A 21208-nucleotide genomic window follows, 5' to 3' on the forward strand; every position below is an offset into this window, starting at 1 on the left:
GGAAAGCGTATATCACAAATTACTGGAGCTCTGCAGCCCCTCAGGAAGAAGCAAAGATGGCGCACGGAGCCAGGTATTTGAGCGAAAGGAGGGGGAGGTGGTGAGAGGTAAGGAAGAAATCAAAAGAAGCAGACAAAAGCAGCACCAGCAGCCAACAAATGGCACTCAGAGAGCCAGCCCGTTGGGGTGTGTTCAATCCAAACAGCTGGTGTTTCCCGATCAAGAGATTGTGTCCGCGGGAAGCAGAGGAGGCCGAGTTGGGGTGAAGAAGGGTCGGGTGTGGGAAAGCATGTATCGCAAATTACCGGTTGTTTTGTCTCCCTCTGGATGCTCCATGAGGCTGCTTTCTCATACCCTGTTTGCTGGTCTCTGATAGGAGTCCAAGGTGGTGGATCTGTGCTGCGTTAGCTGGTAGGGGAGCTCTGCATGAATCTCTCCTCGCTCTCCGTTCTCTGTCAGTTTTCTCACTCCGTTTGGTGCTTGGCTGAGTTCTTTATCTCTTCATCTGATGTTTTAGGGTTTCAGGATTGTTGTATTCTCTGTCTGGCTTAGTTTTTCGGATCTTTGCTGTGGAGGGACAGCGTGGTGCTTCTTTCTGCCTAGAGCGCCATCTTTCCCTACTCCTGGACAGTAAATATTTTTATATTATAAAGGAGAAAAAATAAAAGTGGGAGAAATAAAGGTCAGGTTGGCTTCAAGTTCTGTTGAGGATAAAAAGAACTACACCCGTTGCCATGGAGTCCATTCCGACTCATAGCGACCCTATGGGACACCGTAGAACTGCCCCATAAGGTTTCCAAGGAGCGGCTGGTGGATTTGAACTGCTGACCTTTTGGTCAGCAGCTGAGCTCTTGACCACTGCGCCACCAGGGCTCCCTGTTGAGGGTACCAAAACCAAAACCCCAAACCTGTTGCCGTCAAGTTGATTCCGACTCATAGGGACCCTATGTGACAAGAACTGCCCCATAGGGTTTCCAGGGAGAGGCTGGTGGATTCAAACTGCTGACCTTTTGTTTAGCAGCTGAGCTCTTAACCACTGCAGCACCAGGGGTGTTGAGCATAGCTGACCATAAATTTGATTTCTTTAAACAATCGTATACTAACAGAAAAGTTGGGAATACAATTCACAAGCGTTTTTTCCTTAACCACTTGAGAGTAAGTTGCTGACTGGATGCTTCCTCACCTCCTGCATTTAGTGTTTTCTACAAAGAGGAACATTTTCTCACGTAACTGCAATACAGCCATCAATATTAGGAAATTAACATTGATACCTTCCTCCTGACTAACCTCAGACTCCATTCTAGCTTCACAGGTCGCTCGGAAGCTCACTGCGTGTAGTTGTCGTGTCTCGTTCGTCTTTTTCCATCAGGAGCTGTTCCTGGCTCTTTCTTTGGCTTTCATGATTTTGATACTTTTGAAGATTATGAATTAGTTATTATGTGGAATGTTCTTCAAGTAGGAATTGTCTATTGTTTTCTCATGAGATTTTTCAGGTTATGCATCTTTTGCAGGAGTCACATGGAAGTGATGATGTATTCTTTTTTAAATTTTTATTGTGGTGAAATATATATACAACAAAGCATTTAATGTCTTCTTACTGTATCCTCTCAGGTGGTACACAGTTTCAATTTGTTGTGATACTGAAAGTGTTCCCTTTGATCTCTTGATTATGAGAGAGTCTGCTGGACCTCTCCCCTATATAGTTAATATTTCCCCTCTGTAATTAATATGCCTTTTGAGGGGAGGTACTTTCAAACTATGTGACTATCCTGTTTCTCATCAAACATTTAATTGATTGATTAATTAACTAATTAATGGCTCCTTACTTTATTTATACAGTGTCACAAAGGTTGGCAGTTTAGATCTACCCAGTGGCTCCATGGGAAAAAGACCTGATGATCTGCTTCCGTAAAGATTACAACCAGGAAAACCCTATGGGGCAGTTTTACTCTGTCACATGGGGTTGCTATGAGTTGAAATTGACTCGGCACCTAACAACAGCAGCAACTTTATTAGTGGATTAGAATCCATTACTGTGATTGTTTCTTTTAACACTTAAAATTGTCCTCTGTTGGCTAATGGTAGCCTATTCAAGTTGATGTCTGCGTTAGTTTACTTATTCCCATAACTCTTCAAACCCTTCTTTTCTCTTTGATACAATTTATTCACGGCTCATCTTGTAATTTCTTTGCCCCAGGCCTGGATTCAGCCATTTTTCCAAGGCGCCCTGTTTCCTTTTAGTGAAAAATGGTATTTTGAAACCAAAGTCTTTGTGCTAGGTATGCTCACTGCTGTTGGGGTGTTAATCCTCCCCAGCCCTCTCAGCAGACAGAATTAATGATACACGTATGATGTATTTATATATGCCCATATGTTTATTTCTCTATCTATCCATGTATGAAAACAGTGAGTTCGCATGATATCTTCAATTCCAGTCTGGAACCACAGGGTTTATTCTGGTCTTCATGCTTTCCATATTTCTAACTCCATTCTCAGACTTCCATTATCCTTAATGTGTCGCTGTTGTTGTTGTTAGTTGCTATCAAGTCGGCGCTGACGCATGGTGATCTTACGTAGAACATAACAAAACTTTGCTGGTCCTGTGCCATCTTCATGATTGTTGGTATTTTGAATGGATGTTAGTAGCAGTTCCTTCTCATTTTGAGTTGTGCCACATCAGCTGAAGGCTTTACTCCACTCACATCATTAAGGCTAACTCTACTTTGAGAAGGCAGTTCTTCCCCATTCGTGTTTAGAGTGCCTTCCAGCCTGGGGGTCTCATCTTCCAGCACTATACTGGGTAATATTCTGTTGTTGTACATAGGGATTTTCATTGGCTAATTTTCAGAAGTAGATCATCAGGCCTTTCTTCCTAATCTGTCTTAGTCACCATTGTCCTGCCCTTGCCTGCATTGATCCCCTCTGCTCTCACTCCAGCTCTGACTCCCCACACTGTACCCACCCTTCCCTGCATGGATGTGGTCTCTACCCAGCTTGGGGTCTGGCAGTCCACACAGGACCGTTCCCTGCACGAATGCCCTCCTTCTCCAGTGCTGGGAGGTGCTCCAGCGCCAGAGCCCTCCTCCTCCTTGTCCCTAACGCCCACTGCCATGCCCCCAACCCACACACACACACTCCTAGATGTCTGCTTTCTTTGCCTCCATCTAATTGACTTTAGGACTGAATTAGGGTAGGGAATTCGTTATCAGGGACAGGGCAGATTACTTTTATTACCTACTCATACGTGGAGGGCAAATGTAGAGGTATTACCAGAGTAGTAGGATTGAGATCCAAGTTTGGTCTTCTTAGACTTTTAAAGTTTTTTAAGGCTAGTCCTGTGGTTAAAAACTGTATGTAAAAAGGACAAATGTTTTTTAAACCTGCCAATGAGATTTTTATGTTTGTAGCAAATTTTCAGTGTACTTGTATTGGTTAAAAACAAAACAAAGCCACACAGAAAATATTACTGTTACCAACTCAACCAGCTGTGAAAGACTCATTATCAGTCTCAAATAACAAAGTTTTACTGATTAAAAAACAAAAAACAAAAACCTGTCATCATCAAAGACAAAACTAGTTTTCATGAGTCACTTAGTGAATGGTATCAGAATAATAGTTTTCTCATAGAGCAGAATGTATAGCCGTGCCACTTTTCTTACTCTTTTTTTTTTTTGGAAAATGTGGTTATATTTCATAAATTTATGTTATGTTAACATGTAGTGAGCTTATTATTGCTGTTTTTGAAGGACCTAGTAAATACATATTTTTAAAAATTTCTCAGTTTTAATTTTTGCTGCAATATATATTGATAAATTTGACTCACACAGTTTTTTGAGGTCCTCAGATTTTTTTAAGCATGTAAAGGGGCTTTGAGATTAAAAAGTTTGAGAACTTCTGCCTTAAAGTTTAGTTTTTTATCAGTGGTTTCCAACCTATAGATTGCCCCTGCCCCCTGCTGTCCCAAATATGATCTCTTCCTGTGTGTCTTGCTCTGTGCTATATGCACATATGCATTTTCCCCTTAATTATTACCTTGTGGAAGTCTTCCAAGTTGTTTTGCTCTGTTTTATGTTTGAAAGGAGTCTTTATCCCACAGAAGGGTAACTATCTTACTGCTGCACAGATAGTGAACACTAGAGTTTTTGAAGAAGTAGTGGGTGAAGGCAATGCGAATCAGACAAGACTTCTTAGACACATGTTAGGGATTGAATTATGTCTCCCAAAAACATGTTGTAAATCCTAACCTCTGTGCCTGTGGCTATAATACCATTTGGGAATGAGTTGTCTCTGTTATGTTAATGAGGCAGAATTAGCGTAGGGTATATCTTGAATCAATGTCTTTTGAGATATAAAAGAGATTAAACAAGCAAGCAGAGAAGAGATGGAGTAAGACAGATGCCAAGCCAAATGGAGATCTCCAAGGAACCAGGAAGCAGAAGCTGAAGAGACAAGGACCTTCCTCCAGAGCAAACACAGAGGGACCTTCCCCTAGAGCCAGTGCTCTAAAGTTGAGCTTCGAGCCTCCTAGACTGTGAGAAAAGAAATTTCTGTTTGTTAAAGCCATCCACTTGTGGTATTTCTGTTATATAGCAGCACTAGATAACCAAGACAGATAAGTTACAGAATGGGACTGGGTTCAAATAATGAGTAAGATTTGAATGACTTCCACTTTTCAAAGGTGCTTTTCGTGCCAGCTAATCACGTGTCCTGTGGATGGATATTCAGAATGCCAAAATCTTATACTGTGTTAAATATGTGAAAAAATGCCATTTCAGCAGTAGAAGTTGTTTTCTCCCCCCATTGCTTTGCTCTCGTGGATCTCTCCCTTAAGAGCTGTGCAACATTTGACAGTTGGGAGATAGAAAAGGCAAAAGTCACTTCCCCACCCCATTCTACATGAGATCAGAATGTCAACACTGGCCACAATACTTTGAGTTTAAAGCCTTGTTTCATTCTTGACAGAAACATTTATGATAGTGGAAAGCAGTTGCTGTCGAGGTGATTCTGACTCATCGAGACCCTACAGGATGGAGTAGAACTGCCTTGTAGGGTTTCCAAGGAGCAGCCGGTGCATTTGAACTGCCGACCTTTTGGTTAGCACCAATAGCTCTTAACCGCTGTGCCACCAGCGCTCCTGATAGTGCAAAGCAATTTTATTAAGATTTTATAAATTATTAAAGGAGATATCACCAAATCAATAATGCAAATTGCCCCCCTCCCGCTTTTTTTTAAATTGCTCCGGAGGTTTTTATACCCTGGCGAATGTACCATGATTAAATTCAGGATTCATTTGGGTATGCCTTTTAGCAGCAAGTATGAAGGTCCTGCAGGAGGCCCCAACTTACTATGTTTGAGGAATAGTGAGGGAGATCATTGTGGCTGGAGCAGGATAAGTGAGGGAGAGAGTGGTAGGAAATGAGGACCCACATGAACCTGCTGGTAGTTCTCAGATCAGTTTTCAAAAAGCATACCTAATGGAAGCTGATAATTAGGAAATGTATGCCTTAAAACTACCCTTTCTGGTTACCCTTTGGAAAGTTTTTGCATATCCCCAGGGTAAATATCCTCTAGTATGAAGATCACTGAGCAGGATTGAACATAAATGATTCCTCTTGGGAAAGGACAGGAAATTGGCCAGGTAGTCTGGGCCTTGGCTTCACTAGGCATGCAGAAAATACGAGAGAGCTGTTTGTCTTTCAATGTGCACAAGGAAAAAGAGGGAGGAGGGATGGTGAACTTTCGAATGATATTTTAGTAGAAACAATAGACTAATTGTTTCTCTATCTCGTACTTTCCTTTTATTTGCTGTTACATTTCTCTCAAATACCTTTCCTTTTCATGCACTTATTAAACTTCTTTCCTTTCTTTAAGGGCCACTTCAGATACTGCTTCTGTGAAAACTTTCCAAGGAAGTAGCGTGGTATACTGAAAAGATACAGGCCCTGGAGCCAGACAGACTGGAGCACGTGTTTGGACTGTGGTGTCTAGCTGTGTAGCCATGACCAAGTTACTTAACCAGCGTGACCACTGGGCCCTGGTTTCTTCATATAAAACGTAAACCTAACCTTGTTACAGTGCCTGGAGCACAACTGGTGTTCAACTCACAAACCCTGAGTTCTAATTAGTCCTTGGTTGCTCTGCACTCACAGAGCGGCATTAATTGAACTCCGTGATTCTCGTTCTTTTGTTCTTGATTGTGTTATAGGGAGCTATGTGACTGTGACTCTTCTGTTATGATTGTGTACTTGGAGACTCAAAAGATGTCTTTCTTTTTTTTTTAATCTTTCATAGTGCCTGACCCAGTCTCTTCTGCTGAATTGATTTGTTAGCTGGGTTTAGGAAATAAGATGGTGACATAGGCCATTTTTGCATCAGAGTAGAGAAAAAGCAGTAGGGTTGGTCCAGATAAAGTAGAGGAGTTGGAAAACTCGGTTTTCCTGAGAGTAGAATGGGAGTCAGGGGTCCCTTGTAGGTTTGCAGTGGGTAGTCTTGTAGTTAATTAGCTCTCATGGAAGGATGAGTAAATCGGGCACAGTGGATTCTACGCAGGACTTCCCAAGGGGAAGGATAGAACATGCTTCTTTGGCTTCCATTGGCTCTGAAGTAGCAGCAATTAGAAAACCAAGGTCAGAAAGTTCTGATTTTAGGAGTCTTTCTTGAAATACTTTTCCTGTTGACCACTAGATGGGGAGATAATGTTATCATCTTAATTTCTAGAGAGAAGTAGAAATCCAGTTGCTGAGCTTTATTTGCTTATTTAGTAGAGTTTACTTGAATACCTGCTAAATGTGGGTTTTAATGTGGTGACCTCAGCATTTTACTAAGTATGCTAAAGCACAAGTTGTTTGCATATAGAGAATGACATTACCATCATTAAGTGCTCCTTATTTTTTCATTGTGGAAAATAATAGTTAAACTCAAGTAAATTGGATTCAGGGAGTGTGTCTTTATGCATCTTTATATCTTATCACTTGACAGGTAAATTGTTGGGAAGCTTATTCCCAAAGGGGACAGAACATGTCTTCTACAGCTACATCATCTGTATCAGGCACACATTGTGCTGGATTGAGTCAAGCCTTTTCAAAAGCTATTAGCTAGCTAGTAAAGGATACGTACTTGCTTTGTAAACTTTAGCAAATGATCTTTTCTGAGCCTCAATTTCCTCAGTTGTAAAATAGGAGAAAATACAGTATTTAACAGGTAAATTTACTAGGCTTCTAGTGCATTGACATTATATTATGTTATTGTTATCATATTATGATATGATTATCATAATATCACATTGCATTGGGCAAATCTGCTGCAAAAGACTTTGTTAAAGTGTTTCAAAACAAAGATGTCATTTTAAGGACTAAGGTGTATGTGACCCAAGCCATGGTTTTCAGTCAACTCATATAAATGTGAAAGCTGGGCAGTTAGTAAGGAAGACCGAAGAAGAATTGACGCCTTTGACTTGTGGTGTTGGAGAAGAATACTGAATATTTCATGGACTGCCAGAAGAACGAACAAATCTGCCTTGGAAGAAGTACAGCCAGAATGCTCCTTGGAAGTGAAAATGGCAAGACTTTCTTCTCACATACTTTGGACATGTTATCAGGAGGGACTAGTTCCTGGAGAAGGACATCATGCTTGGTAAAGTAGAGGGTCTGAAAAAAAGAGGAAGATCCTCAACGAGATGGATTGACACTGTGGCTGCAACAATGGGCTCACAGCAATGATTCTGAGGATGGCGCAGGACTGGGCAGTGTTGCGTTCTGTTGTACACAGGGTCATTATGAGTCGGAACTGGCTCGACGGCATCTAACAAGAACAATGTGATTATCCTGGTTCTATTCATCTGTCTTCTATCCAAATGCTTCCCCCAAAACAAAAATACTTTTTGTTACTTTGTTACTTTTAACAGTAGTAAATAGGTAGCGTTTTACTTGAGTCAGAAGACGCTGGTAAACACTGCTCAGTAAACATTTTTCTCTTCTTTCTTGTCTGTCCTTTCTGCCCATTTCTCATGTCTTTTATTAGATCCAGTATTCTGCCCACCCATTAATTGTAGGCTTTCTGCAGGCTTAGATGATTAGTTGTTTTTTTTAATTGTTGTATATACAAAACAACATTTGCCAATTCAAGATTTTTCAGGTATATAATTTAGTGATAACAATTACATTAATCATGTTGTGCAACCGCCATCCATAATTGTTGCCAAATTTCTCATCACCATAAACAAACACTAATTGCTTCCTAAGTTATGTCTCCCCCTTTCCCCCTCCCTCCTGCCTCTGGTAACCCTAATAAACTTTGGTCTTTTGGTCTCTATACTTTTACCTATTCTTGTTATTTCATATAAGAGATCTCATACAATATTTGTCCTTTTGTGCTTGACTTACTGACACATGGTTTTTGAGGTTCATCCATGTTATAGCATGGATCAGGACTTCATTTCTCTTTTTGGCTGAATTGTATTCCATCGTATGTACGTACCACGTTTTGTTTATCCATTCATCCGCTGATGGACACTTAAGTTGTTTCCACCTTTTGGCTATTGTGAATAGTGCTGCAGTGAACGTTGGAGTACATATGTCTGTTTGCTTTGAAGCTTTCAGGTCTCTTGGGTGAATACCTAGCAGTGAAATTGCTGGGGCTTATGGTAATCCTGTGTTTAACTTTTTGAGGAACAGCCAAACTGTTTTCCACAGCACCTTTCCATTTGGCATTCTCACCAGCAACGGAAAGGGTTTCAATTTCCCCAAATCCTTGTCAACATTTGATATTTTCTGTTTTATCTTAGCCTTCCTGGTGAGAGTGAAATGCTGTCTCATTTTGATTTTGATTTGCATCTTCTAGTGGCTAATAGGATCCCTGGTGGCACAGTGGTTAAAAGCTCAGCTGCTAACCAAAAGGTCAGAAGTTCAAATCCACCAGCTGCTCCTTGGAAACCCTATAGGGCGGTTCTGCTCTGTCCTATAAGGTCACTGTGAGTCAGAATTGACTTGACAGCAGCTAGTTTTTTTTTTTTTTTGAATGGCTGATTATACTGAACATTTTTTCATGTGCTTGTTGGCCATTTGAATATCCTCTTTGGTGAAATGTCTGTTCAAGTTCTTTGCCCATTTTTTGATAGTTGTTTGTCTTTTTGTTGTTGAGTTGTAGAAGTTTTATATATATATATGTATATGTGTGTGTATGTGTGTGTGTGTGTGTGTATATATATATATATATAAAATAGACCCTTGTCAGACATACGGGTCCCAAAGATTTTTCCCAATCTGTAGGATGTCTCTTATCTTTTTAGTAAAGTTTTTAGATGAGTAAAAGTATTTATTTTGTCTTTTGCTGCTTGTGCTTTTGTTATAATTCATCATTAAAACTAGGCCCCACAGCCACATGCCTATGTTTTCTCTAAGCATTTTATGGTTTTAGTCTTCACATTTAGATCCTTGATCCATTTTAAATTGTTTTTTGTGTATAGTGTGAGGCATGGATCATGATTCATTCTCTGCATGTAGAAATCCAATTACCATTTATTAAATCCAGCAACATTTATTAAAGAGACTGTTCCTTCCCCATTGAATAGACTTAGCACCCTTGTCAAAAAACAGTTGACCGTAGATGTATGGATTATTCCTGGACTCTCAGTTCTGTTCCATTGACATATGTGTCTATTGTTATATCAGGACCAGACTGTTTTGAAGTCAGGAAGTGTCAGCCCTCCTACTTTGTTTTTCTTCATCAAAATTGCTTTGACTGTTTGGGGTCTCTTGCCTTTCCATGTAAAATTGAGGATTTTTTTTTTTCATGTCAGTGAATAATGTTGTTGGAATTTTGATCAGGATTGCATTGAATCTGTATGGCTTTCAGTAGTTTTGAAATCTTAACTATATTGAGTCTCCCAATTCATGAACATGGGGTGTCTTTCCATTTATTTAAGTCTTTAATCTCTTTCAGCAATGTTTTAGAATTTTCATTGTATAAGTCTTTCACATCCCTGGTGAAGTTTAAGGTATTTTATTCTTTTAGATGCTATTATAAATGGAGTTGTTTTCTGAATTTCCTTTTCAGATTTCTCATTGCTAGTGTGTACAAATCCAACTGGTTTTTGTTTGTTGACCTTGTACTCTGAAACTTGGCTAAATTCCTCGATTAGTTCTAGAAGCTTTCTTGTATATTCTTTGTGGTTTTCTTTATATAGGATATGTCATCTGTGAATACAGATAATTTTACTTCCTTCTTTCCAATTTGGGTAACTTTTTTTATTGCCTTAGTGTTCTGGCTAGGACTTCCAGTACAGTATTGAATAGGAGTGGTGAGAGTGGACGTCCTTGTCTTATTCCCAGTCTTAAGGGGAGAGCTCTCAATCTCTCCACTGAGTATGATGTTGACTGTTATTTTTTCATAAATGCCCTCAATCATATTGAGGAGTTTCACTTCAATTCCTATCTTGTTGAGTGCTTTTATCAAGGAAGATTGTTGGATTTTATCAAATGCTTTTTCTACGTCAATTGAAATGATCATGTGGTTTGTTTCCTTTGTTCTATTGATGTGGTGTGTTATATTTATTGATTTTCCTAATGTTGAACTATCTTTGCATTCCTAGAATAAATCCCACTTGGTCATGGTGGATAATTCTTTTAATGTGCTGTTAGGTTCTGTTCTGTAGTATTTTGTTGAGAATTTTTGCATCTGTCTATAAGAGGTATTGGCCTGTAGTTTTCTCGTCTTGTACCGTCTTTGGTATCAAGAAGCCATATTTTTTACGCAAATAACACATGCTTTCTACTTTTGTTTGCCAACCACTCCCTGCCTCCCCCATGAGGTATTGTCATAAGCACACTATGCTAATTTTTTACAGCAATATGTAAAAAAATTACCATGGCGGTGTTTATAAAAATACCTCTCAATGGGGAAGGAGTTGACAAACATAGAAGGTGCACGTTGTTTGCATAAAAATATGGTAATGCTGGCTTCATAGAATGAGTTAGAGAGTATCTCTTCCTCCTCCACCTTTTGGAAGAATTTGAACAGGATTGGTGTCAATTTTCCTTGAAATGTGTGGTAGAATTCCCCAGTAAAGCCATCTGTGTAGGGAAATTTTTCATTACTGATTCTATTGGATTCTGTTTGCTAGCATTTTGTTGAGAATTTTTGAATCTATAATTGTTGGGAGGTTTTTCATTCCTGATTCAGTCTCTTCACTTGTTATGGGTCTGTTGGGATTCTGTATTTGCTTTTGAGTCAGTTTAGGTAGGTTATGTGCTTCTAAGAATTTGTCTATTTCATTTGAGTTATCAGGTTTGTTGGTGTATAATTGTTCATAGTATTCCTAGTTTGTTTTTTAAAGTTAACTTTGAAAATACAATTTACATAAAATAAAATGTACCCATTGTAAGTGTACCATTCACTGAGTTTTGAGAAATGTGTATACCCATGTCACCACCACCACAATCAAACTACACAGCATTTTCATCATTCCCAGCAGTTCCATTGTATCCCTTGGCAGTCAGCTGCTAACCTACAAGGGACCATCTGACTCTCGTTCTATCCTGAGGACAAACTTTATCTGGATCCACCTTGCTGCTTTTTCCCTACTCTGTGGCAACTGCTGATCTGATTTCTGTCTGTATAGATTAGCTCTGCCTATTCTGAGATTTCATATAAATGGAAGCATCCAGTATGTACTATTTTGTATGGGACTTCTTTCGCTCAACGTAATGTTTTTGAGATTCTTCCATGATGCTGGACATTTCAATAGTTTCATTTCTTTTTATAACTGAGTGTTATATACCACAGTTTATTTATCCCATCACTTGATGGACATTTGGGTTGTTTTAATTTTTGATTATTATTTTAAAAAGTGCTCTAAACATTCACATTTCATGCTAGTGTTTATTTTCATTTTCTTGGGTAATTACCTGAACTGTTTTCCAAGGTGGTTGTATTATTTCACATTCCCACCAGCAGTGTGTGAGTGTTCCATTTGTTCTACATCTTTGCCAACACTTGAAATTTGTCAGTATTTTTAATTTTAGCCATTCTACTGAGTATGTAGTGGTATCTCATATGTTTTGGGGTTTTTTTGAGTTTTTTCTGGTAACAGCTTAATATATTGAGGTACTATTTATGTACCATACAATTCACCCATTTTAAGTGTACATTTCAATGGTTTTTAGTATATTTACAGAGTTGTGCAACCATCACCACAATTTTAGAATATTTTTGTAACCTATAAGAGAAGCTCCTACCCGTTAACTATCACTTCCAATCGTCCCATTGCACCCCCCACCCCCACCCCCCATCCCTAAGCAACCACTAATCTACTTTCTGTTTGCCCATTCTGGACATTTCGTATAAATGGATTCATATAATACTTTTTTTTTTGTGACTGGCTTCTTTCAGTTAGAATGATGTTTTCGGAGTTCATTCATGTTGTACCGTGTATCAGTACTTAGTTCCTTTTTATGTCTGAGTAATATTCCATTTATGGAAATGTATACCCATATGAGAGAATATTATTTAGATTGCTCCCACTTTGGGATATTACAGATTGTGCTGCTATAAACATTTGTATACAAGTTTCTGTGTGGATATATCTTTTTATTTCTCTTGGGTATGTAAATAACTAGGAGTGGAATTGCTGAGTCAAATTGTAACTGTATGTTTACTTAATTTTTTGAGGAACTGATTCAGACTGTTTTCCAAAGTGGCTGTACCATTTTACATTTTAAGCAGTTTTTCTATATCGTTACTAATACTTGTTATTATCTGATTTTGATTATAGCTATTCTAGTGGATATGAAGTGATATCTCATTGTGATTTTGATTTCTATTCCCATGATGACTAGTGATGTATATCTTTTCATATATATATTGGCCATTTGCATATCTTTGGAGAAATCTCTGTTCATATATTTTTCCCATTTGCCATTGGATTGTTTGTCTTTTTATTATTGTCTTGAAGGGTTCTTTGTATATTCTAGATAGAAGTCTCTTATCAAATATATGATTTATAGATTTTTCTCCCATTCAGAGGTTATCTTTTCACTTTTTTGATGGTGTCCTTTGAAACACAAAAGTTTTTTTAATTTTAATGAGGTTCAATTTATTGATTTTTTTCTTTTGTTTCTTGTGTTTTTGATGTAGTGTCTAAGAAACTATTGCCAAATACAAGGTTGTGAAGATTTGCTCCTATGTTTTCTTCTAAGAATTTTATAGTTTCAGCTCTTTATATCTAGATCTTTATTTTGAGTTAATTGTGCATGGTGTGAGGTAGGGGTCCAGTTACATTCTTTTGCATTGGATACTTTCCCCATTGAATGGTCTTGGTATCCTTGTTGGAAATTAATTGACTATAAATGTGAGGGTCTCATCTGGTTTTAATTTGCATTTCCCTGATGATTGATGGTGTTGAGCATCAGATAATTGACTATTTGTGTAATGTCTTTAGTTTAAATCTTTCACACACATAAAAACAATGTGTTTTTGTCTTCTTAATATTGAGTTGTATTGAGGGCTAGGAACAATAGTCTCAGGGGGACATCTAGGTCAATCCTCGATGTCATTTCCATAATCCATATATCCAGTGTTCTACATTCTACTTGGCGAGTAGCGACTGGGGTCTTAAAAGCTTGTGAGCAGCCATCTAACATACCGTTGGTCACTTCCTGTCCAGAACAAAGAAGAGTGATGAAAAACAAAGACTCAAGGAAACATTTAGTCCAAAGGACTAATAGACCACATGAACCGTGGCCTCCACTAGCCTGAGTCCAGAAGAATTAGATGGTGCCCGGCTACTACTACCGACCACTCTGACCAGGACCGCAGTAGTAGGTCATGGACAGAGTGGGAGAGAAATGTAGAACAAAATTGAAACTCATAAATTAAGACCAGACTTACTGGTCTGATAGAGACTGGCGGGACCCCAAAGACTGTGGTCCTTAGACACCCTTCAGACTTGGAACTGAAATTACTCCTGGAGATCACATTATAGCCATACAATAGACAGGCTTATAAAATGAACAGTAACACCAGTGAGGAATGTATACCCCAGAATAATCAACTATATGAGACCTAAAAGGCAGCATTTGCCCAAAAGCAAAAGTTCAGAAGGACAGTAGGGGCAGGAAAGCTGGGTGAATGGACACGGGGAACCCAGGAAGGAAGGGAGGAGTTTGCTACCAATGTCACGAAACAAGCTGTGTATAAATTGTTGAATGGGAAACTAATCTGCTCTGTAAACTTTCACCTAAACAACAATAAAAGGTTCAAAAACAATATTGAGTTATGGACTATTTTAGTATATTTTAGATACCAGTATTTCTGTCAGATATACACATTGTAAATATTTTCTCCCAGTCTGTAGCTTATCTTTTTATTTTCTTACTTGTGTCTTTCAAAATACACAAATTTTTAATTTTGATAAAGTTCAGTTTATCATATTCTTCTTTGTGCTTTTGATCCCATCTAAATATGTTTGCCTATCCCGAAATCATGAACTTTTTTCTGGTTTTTTTATGGTTTCATCTTTTAAGTTTAGGTTGTGATCTGTGTTGTACTGTTATTTTTGTGGATGGTATGAGAAAAGGTGGTCAAAAGTTTTTATCTTTCCTTTTTCTATTTGCAGTGACATTTATTGATTCATTGATTTTTTTTTTAGTATTTTACTCTTTGCCTGGCATTGAAGTTTGAGTGGTAACTAGACAGGCATATTCTTTACCCTCCTGGACTTTTTAATGGAGAAAACAAATAAATAAATTAAAAATTTGCAAGTTATAAGTACTCTGAAGGAAACAAGGGAGGGGCTGAGCTAGAAAGTCACATTAAAAAACATTTTATTGTGCTTTAGGTGAAAGTTTACAGAGCAAATTAATTTCTCATTAAACAATACAGAAATTGTTTTGTGACATTGATTGCCAACCCCGCTATGTGTCCACACTCTCCCCTTCTCGACCTGGGGTTCCCCATTTCCTTTTGTCCAGTTTTCCTGGCCCTTCCTGCCTTTTCGTCTTTGTTTTTGGGCTAGTATGCCCATTTAGTCTTGTATACATGGTTGAGCTATGTGAATTGTTTGTTTTACAGGCCTTTCTAATCTTTGGCTGAAGGGTGAACTTCAGGAGTGACTGCAGTACTGAGTTAAAAGGGTGTCTGGGGGTCATACTCCCAGAGTTTCTCCAGTCTCTGTCAGACCAGCGAGTCTGTTTTTTTTTTTTCATGAGTTGAGTTTTGTTCTACATTTTTCTCCAGCTCTGTCTGGGACCCTCTGTTGTGATCCTTGTCAGAGCAGTCGGTGGTGGTAGCCACACACCGTCTAGTGGTGCTGAACTGAGTCTGGTGAAGGGTTGGTAGTTGTGGTCCATTAGTTCTTTGGACTAATCTTTCCCTTGTGTCTTTGGTTTTCTTCATTCACCTTTGCTCCAGATAGGGTGGGATGAGTAGATGTACCTTAGATGGCTGCTCATGAGCTTTTAAGACCCCAAATAGGGAGTCATATTTGAGGTAACCTACTTTAGACAGTCTGTCTAAAGTTGTTGTGGTTGTTAGGTGCCCTTGAGCCGGTTCTGACTCATAGCGACCCTACATACAACAGCACAAAATACTGCCTGGTCCTGTGCCATGCTCGCAATTGTATGCTTGAGCCCATTGTTGCAGCCACTGTGTCAATCCATCTCGTCGAGAGTCTTCCTCTTTTTCGCTGACCCTCTACCAAGCATGATGTCCTTCTCCAGGGAATGGTCCCTCCTGATAACATGTCCAAAGTATGTGAGACAAAGCCTCACCATCCTCGCTTTTAAGGAGCATTCTGTCTGTACTTTTTCCAAGACAGATTTGTTTGTTCTTCTGGCAGTCCATGGTATATTCAGTACTCTTCACCAACAGCATAATTCAAAGGCATCTATTCCTCTTCAGTCTTTCTTATTCGTTGTCCAGCTTTCACATGCATGCATATAAGGTGGTTGAAAACACCATGGCTTGGGTCAGGTGCACCTTAGTCCTTAAATTAGGTTACCTCAAATGTGACTCCTTGTCTGTCTAATGTAAGACAAATCCCAGTCCCCACTGTATTTGCTTAAATCTTCAGCATCTCCTACCTCAATTATTACAATAACCCCCTGATTGATCTCCTTGCCTTCAGTGTCATCTTCCATGAACCAGTCCTTCAGAGTGACAGTCCATGACTTTCTCCTAACTTCATGGAACTTACAGGACGATCCAGGCTCATTAGCTTAGTAAATAAAACCCTCAGAACATAGGTCACCTCTTCATTACCAGAATTCTTTTCCATCACTGATCGTCTAAGCCCCATTCATTCACCTCAGTCATATGAAACAGTATGATTTTCCCAAAATACCATGCTATTCACTTCTCTGTGCTTTTGCCTGTGCTGTTCTTCCAGCTATAAAATCTCCATCCTCCCAGATCTGCCTCCTCATCAGAACTCTGGTGATCATTTTCAACCTAAAGCTTTTCTGGTTCCTTTAGTGTCAATTATGTTCTCTTTCTTTGCTCCTGCTCTACCTTGTTGTACTTGTATTGTTGTAATTATTGCACTGTTTTTTTTTGTTTTTGTTTTTTTTTTGCAAATTCCTTTCATGTCTGGCTTAATAGAAGACAGCTTCATTTGCATACCTACTTCTGCATTCATTCTGTTGTGATAGCATATGCCCCTTAGCTTCTGATAAGCTCCATTGTACGCTCAGGAAAGAATGAGAAATGAGAAAGGAAAGTCACATCTTAGTATTACTTAAAAAGTAGGTTTGACCTTGCGTACTGCTAGAAGGGTCTCAGGGACTGTACTTTGAGAATCCCTGCTCTAATGATAACTACTATTGTCAGTGTGGTGTGTAATCTTTCAGACTTTTTCTTTTAAATGAAAAATGCTTAATCATACTACATATACCATACTGTACACACACATACACACACACACATATACTTCTGAAACTTTCTTTTGTTCTTAACTGTGTTCAGAGAGCGTTCTGTATTAGTATGGATACGTTTGCTCCATTTTTTATTGCACTGTATTTTAATTATTTGTTCAAATATCTGTTTTGCATATTAGACGTTGAGCAGTGATCATCTTACATGAAGTATTGTTGGAGATGTGGTAGCGGCCATATCATAGAAAGACTTAAACTTAACAGATGGATGAGATTGTTCTGTAAATAGGGGAGTTATTGAAGATATTTGAGCTGGGTTGGGGTAAAATCTTTTAAGATAAATATTTCAATAATATATGGATGAATTTAGAAGAGAAACGATAGGACAGGAAATCAGAAAATCATTATTTAGATTTGAGTTAATAAGTACTTACAACAAGATAATGGTGGAGGAAATCCAAAGATAGGAAGGATGTGAATGATATTAACCCAAAAGCAAACCCATTGTTGTCGAGTTGATTCTGACTCATGGCGACCCCGTAGGGTTTCTGAGGCCGTAAATCTCTGTGGAAGCAGACTGCCACATCTTTCTCCTATGCAGCTGCCCGTGTTTTCAAACCGCTGACCTTTGGTTAGCAGTTGATCGCTTTAACCACTGTGCCACCAAGGCTCCTTGTGAATGGTGTTATGAAAGGAGAAATGACAGATGTGAGGACAGACTGATTATGGAAGGAGGAGGCATAGCTAACAGTAGCTGGTATTTCAATCCTAGCTTTATGGGGTGATGGCGGTGCCTTGACAGAAATAGACAAAAAGGAGAACCCGATTTTGGAGAAAAGATATACTCTTCGACCTCAACTTCTTTGGACCATGTTAGCTCTAAATGATCCACTTTATGACCAGTTTACTTTTAAATTAGGCCTTGAATAGCATGTACCTTTATGAATGCTGTGAACTGGTAATTTTGTAGTGTGTTACAAGTCTAAGGTGCCCTGGTGGCGCCGTAGTCAAGAGCTTGGCTGCTAACCAAAAGGCCGGCAGTTCGAATCCACCAGCCGCTCCTTGTAAACCCTTCAGGGCGGTTCTACTCTGTCCTGTAGGGTCGCTATGAGTTGGAATCGACTTGATGGCAACGAGTTTGATTTTTTTTTTTTGGTTACCTGCCTCTCATTGCTACTCACATACAGATTTTGGAGTTTTGTATTTGGTAATACATGTACTTATTTTAATAGAAATGCCTATTAAAATGGCCCATGTACATATATCTTAAAGTGCTGTCACACATGCAGATTTATTGCTGTATGAATATAACAGAAACAAATACTCATTAAAGTACTTTAATTATACAGATGCAGGACAGCTGGAGTACACATTGATGAATCATTATTCCCTGCAGCTAACACTAATGAACAGCTACCAAGCCTAATTAAAAAAAAAGTAAGTATGTGATTTCAATATAGACTATGACAATTATGAATTTATTCTTTCTTATTTTTATTCCTAGAAAATGAATCTTCTATAAATACACTCGAGTTGTCTTACGTAAGCTTTTTTGGTATTAAGCAGTTATGTATTATTGTTGTTTTCAAATAGCATTTTTTAGTGAATTATAGAGATTATTGTATCCTATAAATACTTTATTTGCAGGGAAATGGAAGTATGATTGGCCAAGGTACAATGACTTCTGAACTAGTCACCCAGAGTCAGCAGAAGTCTCACAGGTTAAGGGCACAGTCTTCTCTCAGTTCATACATCAGCATGAGCTCAGGAATGCCCAGGCCACCCTCACTCTGACCAGTTGGCTAGAAATTCAGGGGTTTCCACTGCACCTCAGATTTGATAATTTGCTGGAACGACTCACAGAACTCAGGAAAGTGCTGTACTTAAAATTACAGTTTTATTACCGCAAAAGGGTGCAAATCTGAACCAGCCAGAGGAAGAGAGGCATAGGGCAAGGCCTGGGAGGGTCCCAAATGCAAAACTTGCATTGTCCTTGGGGACAAGTCACTCTCCCAGCATATCAATGTGTGACGATAGGTAGATATTGTCAGTCAGGGAAATTTACCCGAGCCTCAGCGTTCAGAGTTTTTATTGAGACTTTACTACATAGGTATGGTTGATCAAGCCATTGTCCGTGTGATTGAACTCTGTCTCCAGCCTGCCTCTTCTCTCTGGAGGTTGGGCGGATAGCCTGTGGCTTAAAGCTCCAACTCTGCAACCACATGGTTGGTCTCCTGGCCTGGCTAGCCCCCCTCCTGGGTCATCTCATTACCATAAACTATCAAGAAGCCCACCATGTGTCACCTTGTTAGTAAACTATCAGGTGTGTATGAGGTGCTCACCAAGAATAACAAAGATACTCCAGTCACTTGGGAAATTCCAGGTGTTCAGAGATTACCTGATTATCCCAGTTCTAAAGAAAAGGCTAGCCCAATTCTTTACTACACAGGTTTACAGGTTACCTCCTGGGAGCCTGGGACGGAGGCTAGCCCAACTCTTTATTACACACTAGGGGTAAACGAAAATTGGCAAGAGACCAGCAAACGTTCAGGTGCTCTAGTAACTGCTTCAGAATTTAGTTTGGTATATCAGTAGTAAAATGCCTTTCTTCAGTTTGGCCTGAAAATCTCCAAAGTCTGAAGCAGATATATCCACATGAGGCTGTTCAAAGCTACTTATTAAAGAAAATCTGCTTTACAAATATAGTTAACCACTCAACTTTCATTTGAGGTTGAATTCACATTTAAACTAAACATTGAAGCTTTTTGTGTTTTTTATTTATTTAAAGGTTTCTAATTGTGCTTTCTTTATTGGAGGGTAAACTTGGCTACTATGAAATATCCATTAGTCACTTTGTTTTCAAATGAGAATCTGTGTTGGAGAAAAGATTTTAAGACTTTCTCCAAATTGAATTAGCTGTAGATTAAAAGAGAAATAGCTATGGACTTTTCCAAATTTTCTGAAAATATTAATTCATATATATCCATTACATTTCATCTCAGACAAACCAAAATTTGATAGTGCAGCAATGGAAAAAATTCCTTTAATCTCCACCCAAACCTTCTTGTCTGATTATAGGTGGGCAAGAGTATTCAGAAGAGTGTCTTATGTTCTGTGATACTCTGACTACTGAGTTTGCCTAGTATTTTAAGAATAAAGTATTTATTTTTAAATATGTTAGTAATACTACATGCATATCTTCATTGTAAAACATTTGATAAACAATTATAATGCAAAAATCCCTTTTGATTTCCACAAGAATATCACTCTCTTCCCTCAAAATTAGGAGTGTTCAATTTGACTTGTGTCAACTGAATCAGGTTGGTTTAAATACATTTAGATTATATATTCACACACACACATTTTACATGAATAGTGTCCTGCTGCCTGTACTTTAAAAATTTTTTTTTTTTTTACTTAACAGTATGTTTTTGATCATTTCCTCTCTGTGTGTATGTATATATATATGTATATACATATCATTTTCTCTATATATGTATATATATAGATACATATACATATATATAAAACTCTGTTGATTTTTCTGCATCATATTATACTTTTCTCCTATTCACACATCTTTAAATCATTGTCTGTTTTTGGTAAGTGCTTTATTTATATGACCTATTTGAGCTTATTTCTCCAGGTTGGTTATCTAGAAGTGAAATTACTGGGTCAAAATGTATACACTTTGCATTTTAACAATTCCATCAATAGCATACAAGAGTACCTATTTCCTGACACTCTCACCAATGCTAAATATTATTAATCTTTTTAATATTTCCTAGTCTGCAGTATAAATAATAACTTCTCATACATTTACCATTTAAATTTTGACTCATATCTAAAAACATTGCCTTTCCTTTCCTTTCCCAAATGGCAATTGCAAATTATACATTACTCCAGACCCTATTGTTTTGTGTTCTGTGAAGAGGTTCTCTGCTTCTCTCTCCCTCACACATTCTGTTGCCAGCCATACTGGCTTGCTTGCTTTTACCTTGGAGCCATTCCATTGTCTGCTTCCTCTATCTGGAACATTCTTCTTCCCAAAATCCATCTATATGGCTAGTTTTCTAACTTCTTCGTGGCTTTGTTTAAATGATGTTTTCTCAATGAGACCCACCCTGACCACCCACTTAAGATAGCAAGGCCTTCCTACTTAGGCCAGCTGTCCTGCTTAGGCTAAGCTTCTTTTTCTTTTTAATGTATACTGTCTACCCCTTTCTAACATACTGCACTAATTAACGCTGGCAGTTAGGTTGGGCTTGGTTGCTAAAGAAAATTCAGAGGACCCCAAAATAACAATGCTTACAAATCTGCAGTTTGTTGCTGGAAGAGGATGC

The 21208-nt window shown here is 38.5% G+C and overlaps 1 protein-coding gene across 9 annotated transcripts in view; it reads left to right on the plus strand.

Moving 5' to 3' along the window:
* MCPH1 (microcephalin 1) overlaps window positions 1–21208 on the plus strand; it is a 287857-nt gene that overhangs the window by 25795 nt on the left and 240854 nt on the right. For 7 of the 9 annotated variants that reach the window (XR_002822987.1, XR_002822989.1, XR_002822986.1 and 4 more), the window contains exon 4: window positions 18215–18302. Coding sequence is in view for 4 of the 9 variants with exons in the window: in XM_023725576.1 (XP_023581344.1) it covers window positions 18215–18302 (88 nt within the window). In the remaining 5 variants the exon portion in view is untranslated. Of the gene's footprint in view, window positions 1–5871; window positions 6055–18214; window positions 18303–21208 lie in introns of all 9 variants that reach the window. The other 2 variants (XM_023725577.1, XM_023725579.1) reach the window with 2 other exon arrangements.

Source organism: Trichechus manatus, unplaced genomic scaffold, assembly GCF_000243295.1.
Source record: "Trichechus manatus latirostris isolate Lorelei unplaced genomic scaffold, TriManLat1.0 scaffold00330, whole genome shotgun sequence".
NCBI lineage: Eukaryota > Metazoa > Chordata > Mammalia > Sirenia > Trichechidae > Trichechus > Trichechus manatus.